This window comes from Mizuhopecten yessoensis, unplaced genomic scaffold, assembly GCF_002113885.1.
Source record: "Mizuhopecten yessoensis strain PY_sf001 unplaced genomic scaffold, ASM211388v2 scaffold10045, whole genome shotgun sequence".
Lineage (NCBI taxonomy): Eukaryota > Metazoa > Mollusca > Bivalvia > Pectinida > Pectinidae > Mizuhopecten > Mizuhopecten yessoensis.
In genome coordinates, this window is record NW_018408351.1 from 561,602 (window position 1) to 576,411 (window position 14,810).

General features: G+C 37.1%; 1 protein-coding gene across 1 annotated transcript in view; it reads left to right on the forward strand.

Moving 5' to 3' along the window:
- Positions 1 to 1,492: 1,492 nt before the first annotated feature.
- The window catches only part of LOC110459368, a 29,313-nt gene continuing 15,995 nt past the window's right edge, over positions 1,493 to 14,810 (forward strand). The window contains exons 1-4 of the mRNA XM_021511588.1: positions 1,493 to 1,550; positions 3,693 to 3,786; positions 6,340 to 6,377; positions 8,291 to 8,378. Of these exons, the coding sequence (XP_021367263.1) occupies positions 1,534 to 1,550; positions 3,693 to 3,786; positions 6,340 to 6,377; positions 8,291 to 8,378 (237 nt within the window). The 5' untranslated portion in view covers positions 1,493 to 1,533. The remainder of the gene's footprint in view (positions 1,551 to 3,692; positions 3,787 to 6,339; positions 6,378 to 8,290; positions 8,379 to 14,810) is intronic.

Below are 14,810 nucleotides of genomic sequence, written 5' to 3' on the forward strand. Positions count from 1 at the left end.
GTTTTGTGGTACAGTATAGATGTTCTGTATTGAGGTGTAGTAATGTGGTGTAGATGTGGGTTTGTGGTACAGTATAGATGTACTGTATTGAGGTGTAGTAATGTGGAATAGATGTGGTTTTGTTGCATAGTATAGATGTACCGTATTGAGGTGTAGTAATGTGGTTTTGTGGTACGGTATAGATGTACTGTATTGAGGTGTAGTAATGGGGAATAGATGTGGTTTTGTTGCATAGTATAGATGTATCGTATTGAGGTGTAGTAATGTGGTTTTGTGGTACGGTATAGATGTACTGTATTGAGGTGTAGTAATGTGGTGTAGATGTGGTTTTGTGGAACAGTATAGATGTACTGTATTGAGGTAGTAATGTGGTGTAGATGTAGTTTTGTGGTACGGTATAGATGTACTGTATTGAGGTAGTAATGTGGTGTAGATGTGGTTTTGTGGTACAGTATAGATGTACTGTATTGAGGTGTAGGAATTTGGTGTAGATGTGATTTTGTGGTACAGTATAGATGTACTGTATTGAGGTAGTAATGTGGTGTAGATGTGGTTTTATGGTATGATACACAGGGACCTGAGAACTTGTTACAGCTATATTTGGACCTAAACTAAGGAGTTCAGTGTGATTTTACTTGTTTTAGGGGTGTTAATAGACTTTCGGTAAAAATGAAACCCCCAATTAAGGAAGGAAAGCTCTCAATGTCGAAATGCCGACCCCACCTCACTTTCTTGCATCAAAAACAACATTTCTAGTTTATCTACGGGAAAATGCTTAGTACCGTCTGAAAGATGGATAATTTTCTTTTAAAAACTTCCTATATGCCCGTAAAAAGTAATCTCCTTCCGCGGACATGAACTCCGTTTCCGCCAAAAGCACACGCCATTTCTGAGTTCCAAAGTTTTTCGCAGTCAACCTGCCACTTTTTTTAATGAGGTTGACTTCAGCCCATACTGAAACATGCAGTGTTGGTTGGTTTAGCAAAAAAAATGGCTGCACTTCCAGCCAATCACACCACGGGTCTCGGCAGATGGCTGACATCAACCTCATTAATAAAAAAAAAGTGGCATGCTGACTCGAAAAACTTTGAAACTCTGAAATGGCGTGTGCTCTGAACACTTTAGTTTAGGTCCAAATATAGCTGTAACACATTCTCAGTATATCATACTATCGTGTCACCTGTCACTAACATAAAGGACATGATTGTTTTTCAAGATAGACAACTGATAAAAAGTCAATATTTCCATACTTTCTTTCCACGTCCTGCTATATTTCTTTGATAGCCATTCCAGCAATCTGATTTTGCTCATTCATTATAGACTATACCTTGACTTTTCGTGTCTAATTTTTTTTTTACTGGTAAAATAGGTCATAATTACAAAATTAATCTCAAGGTCACAACCATGTACTCTGTTAAAGTAAAAATGTTACTTACCAGGTGGAACCTTAATTAAAGATACTTAACTATCTGCTGATTTATTTTTTCATTTTTCAGTGAACACATCAGGAAGGAAATAGCATCAAATAATGGAATGAGAACCGCAGCCATGTAAGTATGACTGACACTTAGTTAGTGATGTACATATGACCGTATTTACATTGCCGAATATACGTAGGTGACACAGATTTTAAGTATTACTGTTCATGTAAAGTACCTAATATCCTTTATCACAAATCACAGGTATAATGAGTTAGGTAGAAAACATCCTTAACATTAACACAAATCACAGGTAAAAACCTGGCTCATACTTAAATGACCATAGCTGTTAATAAGACATAGACAACAAACAAACCAAACCAAATCAAATCACATGTAAAATTAGTTAGGGAGCATACCTCCTAAACTCTAACACAAATCACATTTATAAATAATAATGTAACATGCAACCTTAATTCTAACACAAATCACATTTATAAATAGTAATGTAACATGCAACCTTAATTCTAACACAAACCACATTTATAAATAGTAAGCTAACATACAACCTTAATTCTACCACAAATTACATTTATAAATAGTAAGCTAACATACAACCTTAATTCTACCACAAATCACATTTATAAAAAGTAAGCTAACATACAACCTTAATTTTAACACAAATCACATTTATAAATAGTAAGCTAATTCAAACAACCTTAATTCTAACACAAATCACATTTATAAATAGTAAGCTACCATACAACCTTAATTCTAATACAAATCACATTTATAAATAGTAATGTAACATGCAACCTTAATTCTAACACAAACCACATTTATAAATAGTAAGCTTACATACAACCTTAATTCTAACACGAATCACATTTATAAATAGTAAGATAATATACAACCTTAATTCTAACACAAATCACATTTATAAATAGTAAGCTAGCATACAACCTTAATTCTAACACAAATCACATGAATTAAGTGGTGGCTCAGAAAATGAAATGTTTGTTTGTTTGAGTGATTTTACGTCCGAAAATGAAAATATCTTGCATATCTTGCATAACAGCGTGCAAGTCCTCAGGGAAAATTGTTCTGTACTGTTAGTATATCTGGTCACAAGGTCACTAATTAATCAGCTAAAACAGGTCAATTATCTTGTATATTAAAGCACAAGGTCAGACCAGAGCCCTGGTACTCATGACCCTTTTCACTCCTTTGTGAGGGGCCCAGGTCAGTTGTTATGGCAATGCAGAAAAAATCAATGCAAACACACCAATTGTACTTCTACAGATATACTTCCTAATTTACCTGGTACAATTATTAGATAAGAAGGATAAAGTTTTCGAGGAAAAGGACAATATATAACTGATATAGTCAAAAATTTAAACATTGACAAATATGTCATTGTGTTAGCAATCTGATATCAATACACAATGTACAACATTTTGTTTAAAGTATGTTTTAATTATAATAGTTATTTCCACAATTTATTCCAATATGTATATCACACAAGAACAAAATATTAGGAAAAAAGGTTGTTCCAATAAGTTATTTTTAGATGTTACAATCAATGAAAACTAACAATATATTTTATTATTAATAAATAATTGGAGAAGTTATATGCAAAAGTCACAGACATCAAATAACATCTTGAAATATAAATCATTTCATGTAATTTTAAACTGCATTATGAAATACAGTATGGAAGGATTGATATATTAATCAAAGTATTCCAGACAGATATGAAATCAACATTGAAAATAAACTCAAGGATTTATGAGAGAAAAAATGAATAAAGACAAAAGTCAGCAAAATAAATGAAAACCCACAGTGCTCTCCCCTTATGAAAATTCTGCATCTGCCCCTGCCCATGCTACCAGTATTTGCCCCTGGTCCTGTGCATAGCAGTCATCCTTGGGACTACAGACAGAGCTCAAAACAAGGAAATATTGCAATACGTGTGCTACTTTTAATGATAATGTCTTGCCATGATTGCTTAAATATCCAAGTAAAGCCTTCAGGGCCTCATATCTTACAATACCTGGTATATCAACATACCTTGAGTTTGGAAATCTTGACAAGCAAATACTACTCATTGAGGAATTTCTATTTAGTCAATTATACCAAGCATAAATGAATCAGCAAAGTATCTCCCTTACAGTTGTGTAATAGTAAGATTGTCACGAAAAGAAATATAAGATGGAACAATGTAATCTCAGTGTTCATTAGTTGAAATGCTGTAACAGTGTTTTTTTTTAACAGAGTTATGTTCATTGGCGCAATGATTTTCACCTGGATAACTACTGAGACAAGGAAAGCAAAGAAGCCCTTCTGTATTGTTTTTATGGTTATTTTTGTAAGTATGCACTTGAACACCAACTTATTGGTTTAAAATGTATGTGTCCACATGGAAAGATAGTACGTTTGCCACTACATAGCCCTTGTCCCCTGCCATGACAGTTTTGAGGATCGGAAATAAGTATGACCTGAATTGCTGACAGAATTATATGAGGACAAGGTGTAGCTGTATGGTGTTAATTCGTACAACCCGTTTTGGAATGTGAATGGTATCAACAACATACAGTGTACCAAACTTTAAAGCCCTGGGATGAATCACCCAAGAAGATAAGGCGACATTCATAAATGTTGATCTATGTAGTCATTGGGGTAATTTTCTGCTCTCAGATTTTCATACAATAACTCCTTAAATACCAATGTTATCGACTTTCAACTCAAGTTTAATTTGACTGGGATCCTTTAAACAAGACCAGATAGACAAGTGTTGTATAAGGCTGTAGAGATCTGATATATAAATCAATTGCAGGGCTTCAGTTTGACGGTGTGCCCACATCATTCTCACATGAATTTTGAAAATGACACATGTGGTTTGAAACCCATAGGCCCTCTTTCTGCATGTTTATTTGTTGGAGTTGTCAATCTACTACCGACCAAACTCGTGTAGGGTTTTGGTTTAATCTTCATCATCCCGACTGTTTGCTTTACGATTACAAGCACATTATACATGTAGATGTTTGCCCCCGCAAAAGACACGATGACCATGACGACTTACACTGCGGGAGTGACTAATCATCGAAGTGTACTGATCCTGAACTGAAAATGCAATAAATTGTTCTTATTTAGGAGATTTCCGGACCACCTATTCTTGTTGATTAGTCACTCCCATTTAACCTACAAAATGGCATTACTCAGGTGGGAAATTTTGAACGATTGAAAACTGAGAACTAATGAAATGTAGCAGATGTTGGTGATAATAAGGACAGTTTTGGATCAATATACAGTATATATAAATCACCCATCCTCTTTCATAGAAATTACCCATCATCTTCCATAGAAATAACCCATCCTCTTCCATAGAAATCACCCATCCTCTTCCATAGAAATCACCCATCCTCTTCCATGAACTTCTCTTTAAGATATTGCTTTGGGCAAACATGGTGTAAGTGGGACAGATGGACAGATAGCTTTACATTTAAGAACGTTTTTTAGGTCACCTGAGACAAAGTCTCAAGTGACCTATTGCGATCGCCTTTTGTCCGGCGGCGTCCGTTGTGCGTCCGTAAACCCCTGAACCAATTTCAATGAAATTTTGCAGAAATCTTCCATGGCCAAAGGTCAACAAAAAAAGTGGCTGATTTGGTCCCAAGCCCCCAGGGGCCTGAGGGCCGTGGCCAAAAAGGGTCAAATTGACTAAAATTTCAAAAATCTTCTTCTCAAGACCAAGATATGGTAGAATCAAATACTCGTCATAGCTGGAAGGGTCTTAAGGTGATTTACCAAAATTGTGAATTTCATGACCCTAGGGTCTCAGGTTTACCCCTTGGGAGGGGGTAAACTTTACTATAGTTTATATAGGGAAATCACATTTTGTTTAATTTCCATTGGAAGTAATTCAATTTGGGTAGCAGTTTGATGGTATGCACATATCAGCCCTGACTGACCCCCCAGGGCTGATGTGTGGGGCGAAAAAGGGTCGAATTGACTGAAATTTCAAAAATCTTCTCAAAGACCAAGATATGGTAGAATCAAACACTCTTCATAGATGAAAGGCTCTTAAGGTTTATGACCCTAGGGTCTCACGTTTACCCCCTGGAGAAGGAGGGGGGGGGAGGCAAACTTTATTATGGTTAATTATGGCAAATGATACTTTGAATATTACATGTTAATAACTTGATTGGAATAATAATTATGAGTTGACAGTTTGATACTTTGAATTTTTTGAGCCAGCCCTACACCCAAGGGCTGTAGGGTGGGGCCCAAAGGAGTCAGTGTGCTAAAATTTCTTCATTTTCCTTGTTTAGAATCTGAGGTGCGAGTTTCAAATACTTTTCAGTCTTAAATCTAGATATTGAATAAGGTGGTTTTATTGTTTTTTGTCAATTTGAATAATATTTCTGTTCATGTTAAAAACAAAATCAACTCTGTATAAATATATCAGGTGCAGTTAAGGTCCATGGGCCTCTTGTTAATTCATCTATTAGACTTTTCATGTGGACATTTCAAATAACTTTAAGGTGATTTTAAGAAATTTCTGACACTATCTGTGTAAAGTTCATGCATTGCTGTTACTGGGTATAATAAAATCAAACCATACCATAACTAATGATATTACGATATTACGATGTGCTCCTGGTATGACCAGAGTTGTTTTGATGTTAATGTATTTATTATCATGTCTTTGTTACATTTTACTGTTTTCAACAATAATGCTATTAACTTTGTGAGACTTTCATTTTTTGTTAAATTGACTGTATTTGTGGTCTGTTGTTTGTAATTGTCCGAGAGAATGTCGGACAACCAATCATGGTTGCTTTGAAATCATCCAGTCATCGACAAAAGCAATCGTTTTAGCCTGACAAAGGCTGACTTTTCTTTTTTCTTTATTTTTCAGACAATGATTATCGGCTACTGTATTATGATGCTCTCTTGGTACGTATAATCCTGTATAATCTGGGATGAGAATTAGCCTGCTGTAGCTCACTGTTATGTAGTGAGTGGGATTAATGTGGGCACCCTTCATCAGTGGGGGGACTATGTCTTGTTCAGATTAAGATCAAACTTAATGTTAGAGGACATCCGGGTAAATACAGACACTTTCAAATGATGACTTCTAATACTTGCTCCTTGGTACAATTAAGGAACATGCTGTGTGCGATCTATCATATACGAACATATTTCTTCAGAATGAAAGTCCCCTTCTGTTGCTATTTTTAGTTATGCTCTTGATTAGTAGGTAAAATGAACACTAAAATATAAACCATAACACGGAATCTATAGGAATCGATTGAGATAGGGACACGTGTCGGGTAGTTACGGAAACGTGTCGGGTAATTACGGACACGCTGCTCTTATCATGCTCTTGCCCAATAAAGCCATAGAAACTAGCCACAATGATTTTTCAGGGGTTGCTGCATGTTCTGCTCCCAGTTCATGTTCTTATATAATTATCCTGTCGGCATACTATATACCGGACAGTTTGTAATTATATTTAACTTACCTCCCGGATTATGCGCAACAACATTCCTATTGAGCGCTGGAATGCTGCTATTTGGTTAAGTGATATTGGTGAGTCCAAAATGTAAGTTTAGCAATATATTTAGGTGTATAATTGTATTAATTCTGAGAATCACATGTTTGCTTGTAAAAATAAATCAATGTAAATGCCTTATTTTGAAAAATGGAGTCAAAAAATCTCTGTTAAGAATCATCTTAATATTAATTGATCAAAAGAATTGTCCGTACATACACGCCTAATATTATTTTTTGGGAATCTTCCTCAATTTTTTTTATTGATAAATTACTGCAATCTAAAAATACATAAGTAACAACATTAAGAGTACAATATAAAGGATAATATTTGTTTTTTGTGAAGATAATTGTAACATAACTGTTGTCCGAAATTGTGGCTTTTTTTTCGAAAAAATATATCTGAAAATCAAGTTTCCGGATGTGTCGCAAGTTGCACACATGACGACGAATATTATTAGACACACCATTGCTATTTTTACACTTTGGAATATTCCGGTTACTGTCCACCAATGAAGACAAACATCTATACCAGTAGATCGATCTACGTCTAGGATGAACGTAGTTTGATTTAATCATGTTTTATTATATGCATGAAAATTTCTCGCAATCACATTGGTCGGATCCTCTACACGTGACCAATCCTCAAAACCTCATGTAGACTGGTTATCCGGTGAATATCAATTTCTAAATATAGCCTATATGGAAATTCCCCGGAACCTGTCGTAGCGCAAGCGCAGTTAGACCGGAACGTGATCTGTCAGACGACAATAGAAGATGGCTGCTGGCGAATGTTGCTCCTCCGTTACATCAGAAAATTACCAAAACTTTTAAAGAATAAAGATGCTGTTAACATAAAAAGGCCATGTGTATGTCCTCCATGCTTTTCTTAAGAAAAAGAACCTAGATGATGCCTTCGAAAGCAATTATGTATGATTAATATATATATAAGGATACTGATTTAATCATATGTAATGTATTATGTATGATTCATATAAGAAATATTCGTATTTGCCTGCATGCCTGTCTGTATTTACCCGGATGTCTCCTAGAACAAGTATTTAATAGATATTGGCCAATGCCCAAAAGAGGGATATTAAATATCATGATGTCCTATTGACTACGTAATAAAATGTTATACCTTTGTAAATGAAGGGGGTTGTTCCCCTTGGTTCTGAGGATCAGATTGTGACTTGTGGTACATGTATAACTATTAATAAAACTATTTTGCCATGATGGCTTATATTAAACATCCATCATAAGTGATGCAGGCCCTCTTGGCCTCTTTTATATAGAAATTTTCATTTACTTTTCAGTGTTGTTGGGAGCCCTATTCCATTGATTTGTGTTGGAATTATCGCAATTGTGTGTATTCTCACTATATTATTTCTTCTCCAGAAATGGGTAAGTCATTGATACCTACCCTTATCACCAGTGTGTGTACAGGGTTATTTATACCGGTGGTATTACTTTCCCTTATCACCAGTGTGTGTACAGGGTTATTTATACCGGTGGTATTACCTCCCCTTATCACCAGTGTGTGTACAGGGTTATATATATATATATATATAGAAAAAATAAGATTTAATGACCGAATAAAACATACACATACAGGTGTATTATTTTAGTCGGTCGTTAAATCTTATTTTTTCTATAATAACTTACTTCCCCTTGGACATTTAATCCTGATATATTATATATATATATATATATATATCGTCGGGATTACCCCCCATGTGTCAACCGTGTGTGTATGAGGTTATTTATATATACCAGTGTGATTACTTCCCCTGATCAACAGTGTGTATGGGGTTATATTTTTATACCAGTATGATGATATCCCATTATCACCAATGAGTGAATGTTGTTACATATATACACAATAGTATGATTATGTCCCATTAATTATCAACAATGAGTGTAGTAGGTTATAAGTCCCCTACCGGTGAAACCAGGGGGGGGGGGGACTATAGGTTTCCTCTCCGTTCGTCTGTGTACGTACGTACGTAACAGCAATGTTTGTCAGCACTCAAGCGGCTTTATTCCTTGAAGGATTTTTATCAAATTTCACAAAAATACAAAGGACCATAATATCTTGGACAAGTACGAGTTTCAGGGTTGTTTGGTGAAGGTCAAGGTCACCATTACTATTTTTAGAAAATCCTTGTCAGCGCTCTAGCTGCTTTCCTTAATGGATTTTTGTCAAACTTCACACAATTACAAAGGACCATAATATCTCGGACATGGTTGAGTTTCGGGTTGTTAGGTCAAGGTCAAGGTCACTGTTACTATTTTTAGCTCACCGGGTCCGAAGGACCAAGGTGAGCTTATGCCATACCGTGGCGTCTGTCGTCCGTCCGTCAGCAATTTCTTTAAACGACTTCTTCTTCTTAACCACTGATTGGAATTTAACTAAATTTGACTGGAAGCATCCCTAGGTGATGGGGATTCAAAATTGTACAGATGGTGGGGCTGACCCCCCAGGGGGCTGAGGGGTGGGGCTAAAAGGGGGCAATTTGGCTATATTGCTTTAAGCGACTTTATCTGTAGAACTATGCACTGGATATGAATCATATTTAATCAAAAGCATTCATGGGATGCAGGGATTCAAAATTGTACAAATGGTGGGGCTGACCTCCCAGGGGGCTGAGGGGCCGGGCCAAAAAGGGTTATTTGGTTATATTGCTTTAAGCAACTTGTTCTCTGGAACTAAGTGATGGATATCAACCATATTAGACTGGAAGTATCCCTAGGTGGTGGGGATTCAAAATTGTACAAATGGTGGGGCTGAGGGGCAGGGCCAAAAGGGGGCAATTTGGCTATATTGCTATAAACGACTTCTTCTGTAGAACTTTGCCATAGATGTATCGATCCTATTTGGTCGGAAGCATTCATGGGAGGCAGGGATTCAAAATTGTACAAATGGTGGGGCTGACCCCCTGGGCTAAGGGGTGGGGCCAAAAAAAGTGTATTGCTTGGAAATGGTTGAGAGACCCCACCATATAACCACATATACAGTTGCTGAGTATAAAGAGAAGAATGCACATTTGTTTCCGGGATGGCCCTACGGTCTGGCCCCACCCTTGGAAACATAGTCCTTGGGCCATAACTTTAAAACTGTTAAGATCCCCACCCCAAAACTATATATACAAAAGCGGGGCATAAAGAGACGAATGCAGTCACAATGTTAGAGTAGACCCTGGGGTCTGACCGAACCCCTAGGGACCTAGTTTCTTAGTCACAGCTTGGAAACAGTTGAGATCCCCACCCTATAACCATATAGACAATTGCTGAGTATAAAGAGATCAATGCACATATGCTTCCAGGATGGCCTTGGGGACTGCCCCACCCTTGGAGACTTAACCCCTGGGTCATTACTTTGAAATGGTTAAGATCCCCACCCCAAAACTATATATACAATTGTTGGGCATAAAGAGACGAATGCAGTCATGATATTAGAATTGACCCCAGGGTTTGCCCCACCCTTGCAGACTTAACCCCTGGGTCATAACTTTGAAACGGCTGAGATCCCCACCCCAAAACTATATATACAAATGCTGGGCAAAAAGAGACAAATGCAGTCATGATATTAGAATTGATCCTGGGGTCTTGCCACAACCGTAGGGACCTAGTTTCTGAGGCACAGCTTGGAAACAGTTGAGATCCCCACCCCATAACCATACATAAAATTGCTGGGCATGAAAAATTGAATGCAGATATATATGCTACAAGGATTGGCCTTGGGGTCTGGCATATTCCCTTGGATCTCATTCGGAGAATATTTTGCCATGATTGCTTAGATATCCAGGTGAGTGATACAGGCCCTATGGGCCTCTTGTTAGAGAATGCTTGTCAGCGCTCTAGTGGCTTCATTCCATGAGGGATTTGAACAAACTTCACACAAATACAAAGGACCATAATATCTCGAACAAGTTTGAGTTTCAGGGTTGTTAAGTCAAGGTCAGCATTACTATTTTTAGAAAATCCTTGTCGGGTCTACCGGCTTCATTCCTTGAGGGACTTGGATCAAACTTCACACAATTACAAAGGAGGACCATAATAACTTGGGGCAAATTTGAGTTTGAGGGTTGTCGGGTCAAGGTAAAGGTCACTGTTACTTTTTTTAGAAAATCCTTTGTCAGCGCTCTAGCGGCTTCATTCCTTGAGGGATTTGGATCAAACTTCATACAATTACAAAGGACCATAATCTCTCCGACAAGTTCAAGTTTCAAGGTTGTTTGGTCAAGGTCAAATTCACCATTACTATTTTTAGCAAATCCTTCTCAAGGCTCTAGCGGCTATCTGCCTTTATCACCTGTGTGTGTATGGAGATTATCAGCCTTTATCACCTGTGTGTATATGGAGATTATTTACCTTTATATCCTGTGTGTGTATGGAGATTATCTGCCTTTATCACCTGTGTATGTATGGAGATTATCTGCCTTTATCACCTGTGTATGTATGGAGATTATCTGCCTTTATCACCTGTGTGTGTATGGAGATTATCTGCCTTTATCACCTGTGTGTGTATGGAGATTATCTGCCTTTATCACCTGTGTGTGTATGGAGATTATGTGCCTTTATCACCTGTGTGTGTATGGAGATTATGTGCCTTTATCACCTGTGTGTATGGAGATAATCAGCCTTGATCACCTGTGTGTATGGAGATTATCTGCCTTTATCACCTGTGTGTGTATGGAGATTATCTGCCTGTATCACCTGTGTATGGAGATTAATTGCCTTTATCCCCTGTGTGTGTATGGAGATTATGTGCCTTAATCACCTGTGTGTATGGAGATAATCTGCCTTTATCTCCTGTGTGTGTATGGAGATATCTGCCTTTATCACCAGTGTATGTATGTAATGTTATTACCTTGGTACATATCCTGATACTCCTATTATATCCTAGGTAAATATCCTGATACTCCTGTTATGACCTGGGTAAATATCCTGATACTCCTGCTATAATGCTGTTAATATTATAACTTGAGTACATATCCTGATACTCCCGTTATGACCTGGGTACATATCCTAATACTCATGTTATGACCTGGGTACATATCCTGATTCTCCTGTTATGACCTGGGTACATACCTGATACTCCTCTTATGACCTGGGTACATACCTGATACTCCTCTTATGACCTGGGTACATACCTGATACTCCTGTTATGACCTGGATACATATCCTGATACTCCTGTTATATGTGCCTTTATCACCTGTGTGTATGGAGATAATCAGCCTTTATCCCCTGTGTGTATGGAGATTATCTGCCTTTATCATCTGTGTATGTATGGAGATATCTGCCTTTATCACCTGTGTATGTATGTAATGTTATGACCTGGGTACATATCCTAATACTCATGTTATGACCTGGGTACATATCCTGATATGCCTGTTATAATGCTGTTTATGATATATCCTTGGTAAACAACATGATACTCCTGTTATGACCTGGGGACATATCCTGATACTCCTGTTATGGCCTTGGTACATATCCTGATACTCCCGTTATGACCTGGGTACATATCCTAATACTCATGTTATGACCTGGGTACATATCCTAATACTCATGTTATGACCTGGGTACATATCCTGATACGCCTGTTATAATGCTGTTTATGATATATACTTGGTAAATATCCTGATTCTCCTGTTATGACCTGGGTACATATCCTGATTCTCCTGTTATGGCCTGGGTACATATCCTGATACTCCCGTTATGACCTGGGTACATATCCTAATACTCATGTTATGACCTGGGTACATATCCTAATACTCATGTTATGACCTGGGTACATATCCTGATATGCCTGTTATAATGCTGTTTATGATATATCCTTGGTAAACAACATGATACTCCTGTTATGACCTGGGGACATATCCTGATACTCCTATTATATCCTAGGTAAATATCCTGATACTCCTGTTATGATCTGGATACATATTCTGATACTCCTGTTATTACCTGGGTACATATCCTAATACTCCTGTTATGACCTTGATACATATCCTGATACTCCTATTATATCCTAGGTAAATATCCTGATACTCCTGTTATGACCTAGGTACATATCCGGATACTCCTGTTATAACGCTGTTTATGATATATACTGGGTAAATATCCTGATTCTCCTGTTATGACCTGGGTACATATCCTAATACTCATGTTATGACCTGGGTACATATACTGATACTACTGTTATGACCTGGGTACATACCTGATACTCCTGTTATGACCTGGATACATATCCTGATACTCCTGTTATTACCTGTGTACATATCCTGATACTTCTGTTATAATGCTGTTAATATTATAACCTGGGTACATATCCTGATACTCCTATTATGACCTGGGAACATATCCTGATACTCCTGTTATGATCTGGATACATATTCTGATACTCCTGTTATTACCTGGGTACATATCCTGATGCTCATGTTATAACCTGGGTACATATCCGGATACTCCTGTTATAACGCTGTTTATTATATATACTGGGTAAATATCCTGATACTCCTGTTATAACGCTGGTTATGATATATACTGGGTAAATATCCTGATACTCCTGTTATAACGCTGTTTATGAGATATACTGGGTAAATATCCTGATCCTCCTGTTATAATGCTGTTTATGATATATACTTGGTAAATATCCTGATTCTCCTGTTATGACCTGGGTACATTTCCTGATACTCCTGTTATTACCTGTGTACATATCCTGATACTTCTGTTATAATGCTGTTAATATTATAACCAGGGTAAATATCCTGATACTCCTGCTATAATGCTGTTAATATTATAACTTGAGTCCATATCCTGATACTCCTGTTATGGCCTTGGTACATATCCTGATACTCCTGTGAAATCGCTGTTTATGATATATACTGGGTACATATCCTGATACTCCCGTTATAATGCTGTTTATGATATATACTTGGTAAATATCCTGATTCTCCTGTTATGACCTGGGTACATATCCTAATACTCCTGTTATGACCTTGATACATATCCTGATACTCCTATTATGACCTTGGTACATATCCTGATACTCCCGTTATAACGCTGTTTATGATATATACTGGGTACATATCCTGATACTCCTATTATATCCTAGGTAAATATCCTGATACTCCTGTTATAATGCTGTTTATGATATATACTGGGTAAATATCCTGATACTCCTGTTATAATGCTGTTAATATTATAACTTGAGTACATATCCTGATACTCCTGTTATGACCTGGGTACATATCCTGATACTCCTGTTATGACCTTGGTACATATCCTGATACTCCTATTATGACCTGGGTACATATCCTGATATGCCTGTTATAATGCTGTTTATGATATATACTGGGTAAATATCCTGATACTCCTGTTATGATCTGGATACATATTCTGATACTCCTGTTATGATCTGGATACATATCCTGATACTCCTATTATGACCTGGGTACATATCCTGATACTCCTGTTATTACCTGGGTACATATCCTAATACTCATGTTATGACCTGGGTACATATCCTGATACTCCTGTTATGACCTGGGTACATATCCTGATCATACTCCTGTTATGATCTGGATACATATTCTGATACTCCTGTTATGATCTGGATACATATCCTGATACTCCTATTATGACCTGGGTACATATCCTGATACTCCTGTTATGACCTGGGTACATATCCTGATCATACTCCTGTTATTACCTGGGTACATATCCTGATCATAGTCCTGTTATGACCTTGGTACATATCCTGATACTCTTATTATGACCTTGGTACATATCCTGATACTCCTGTTATTACCTGGGTACATATCCTGATACTC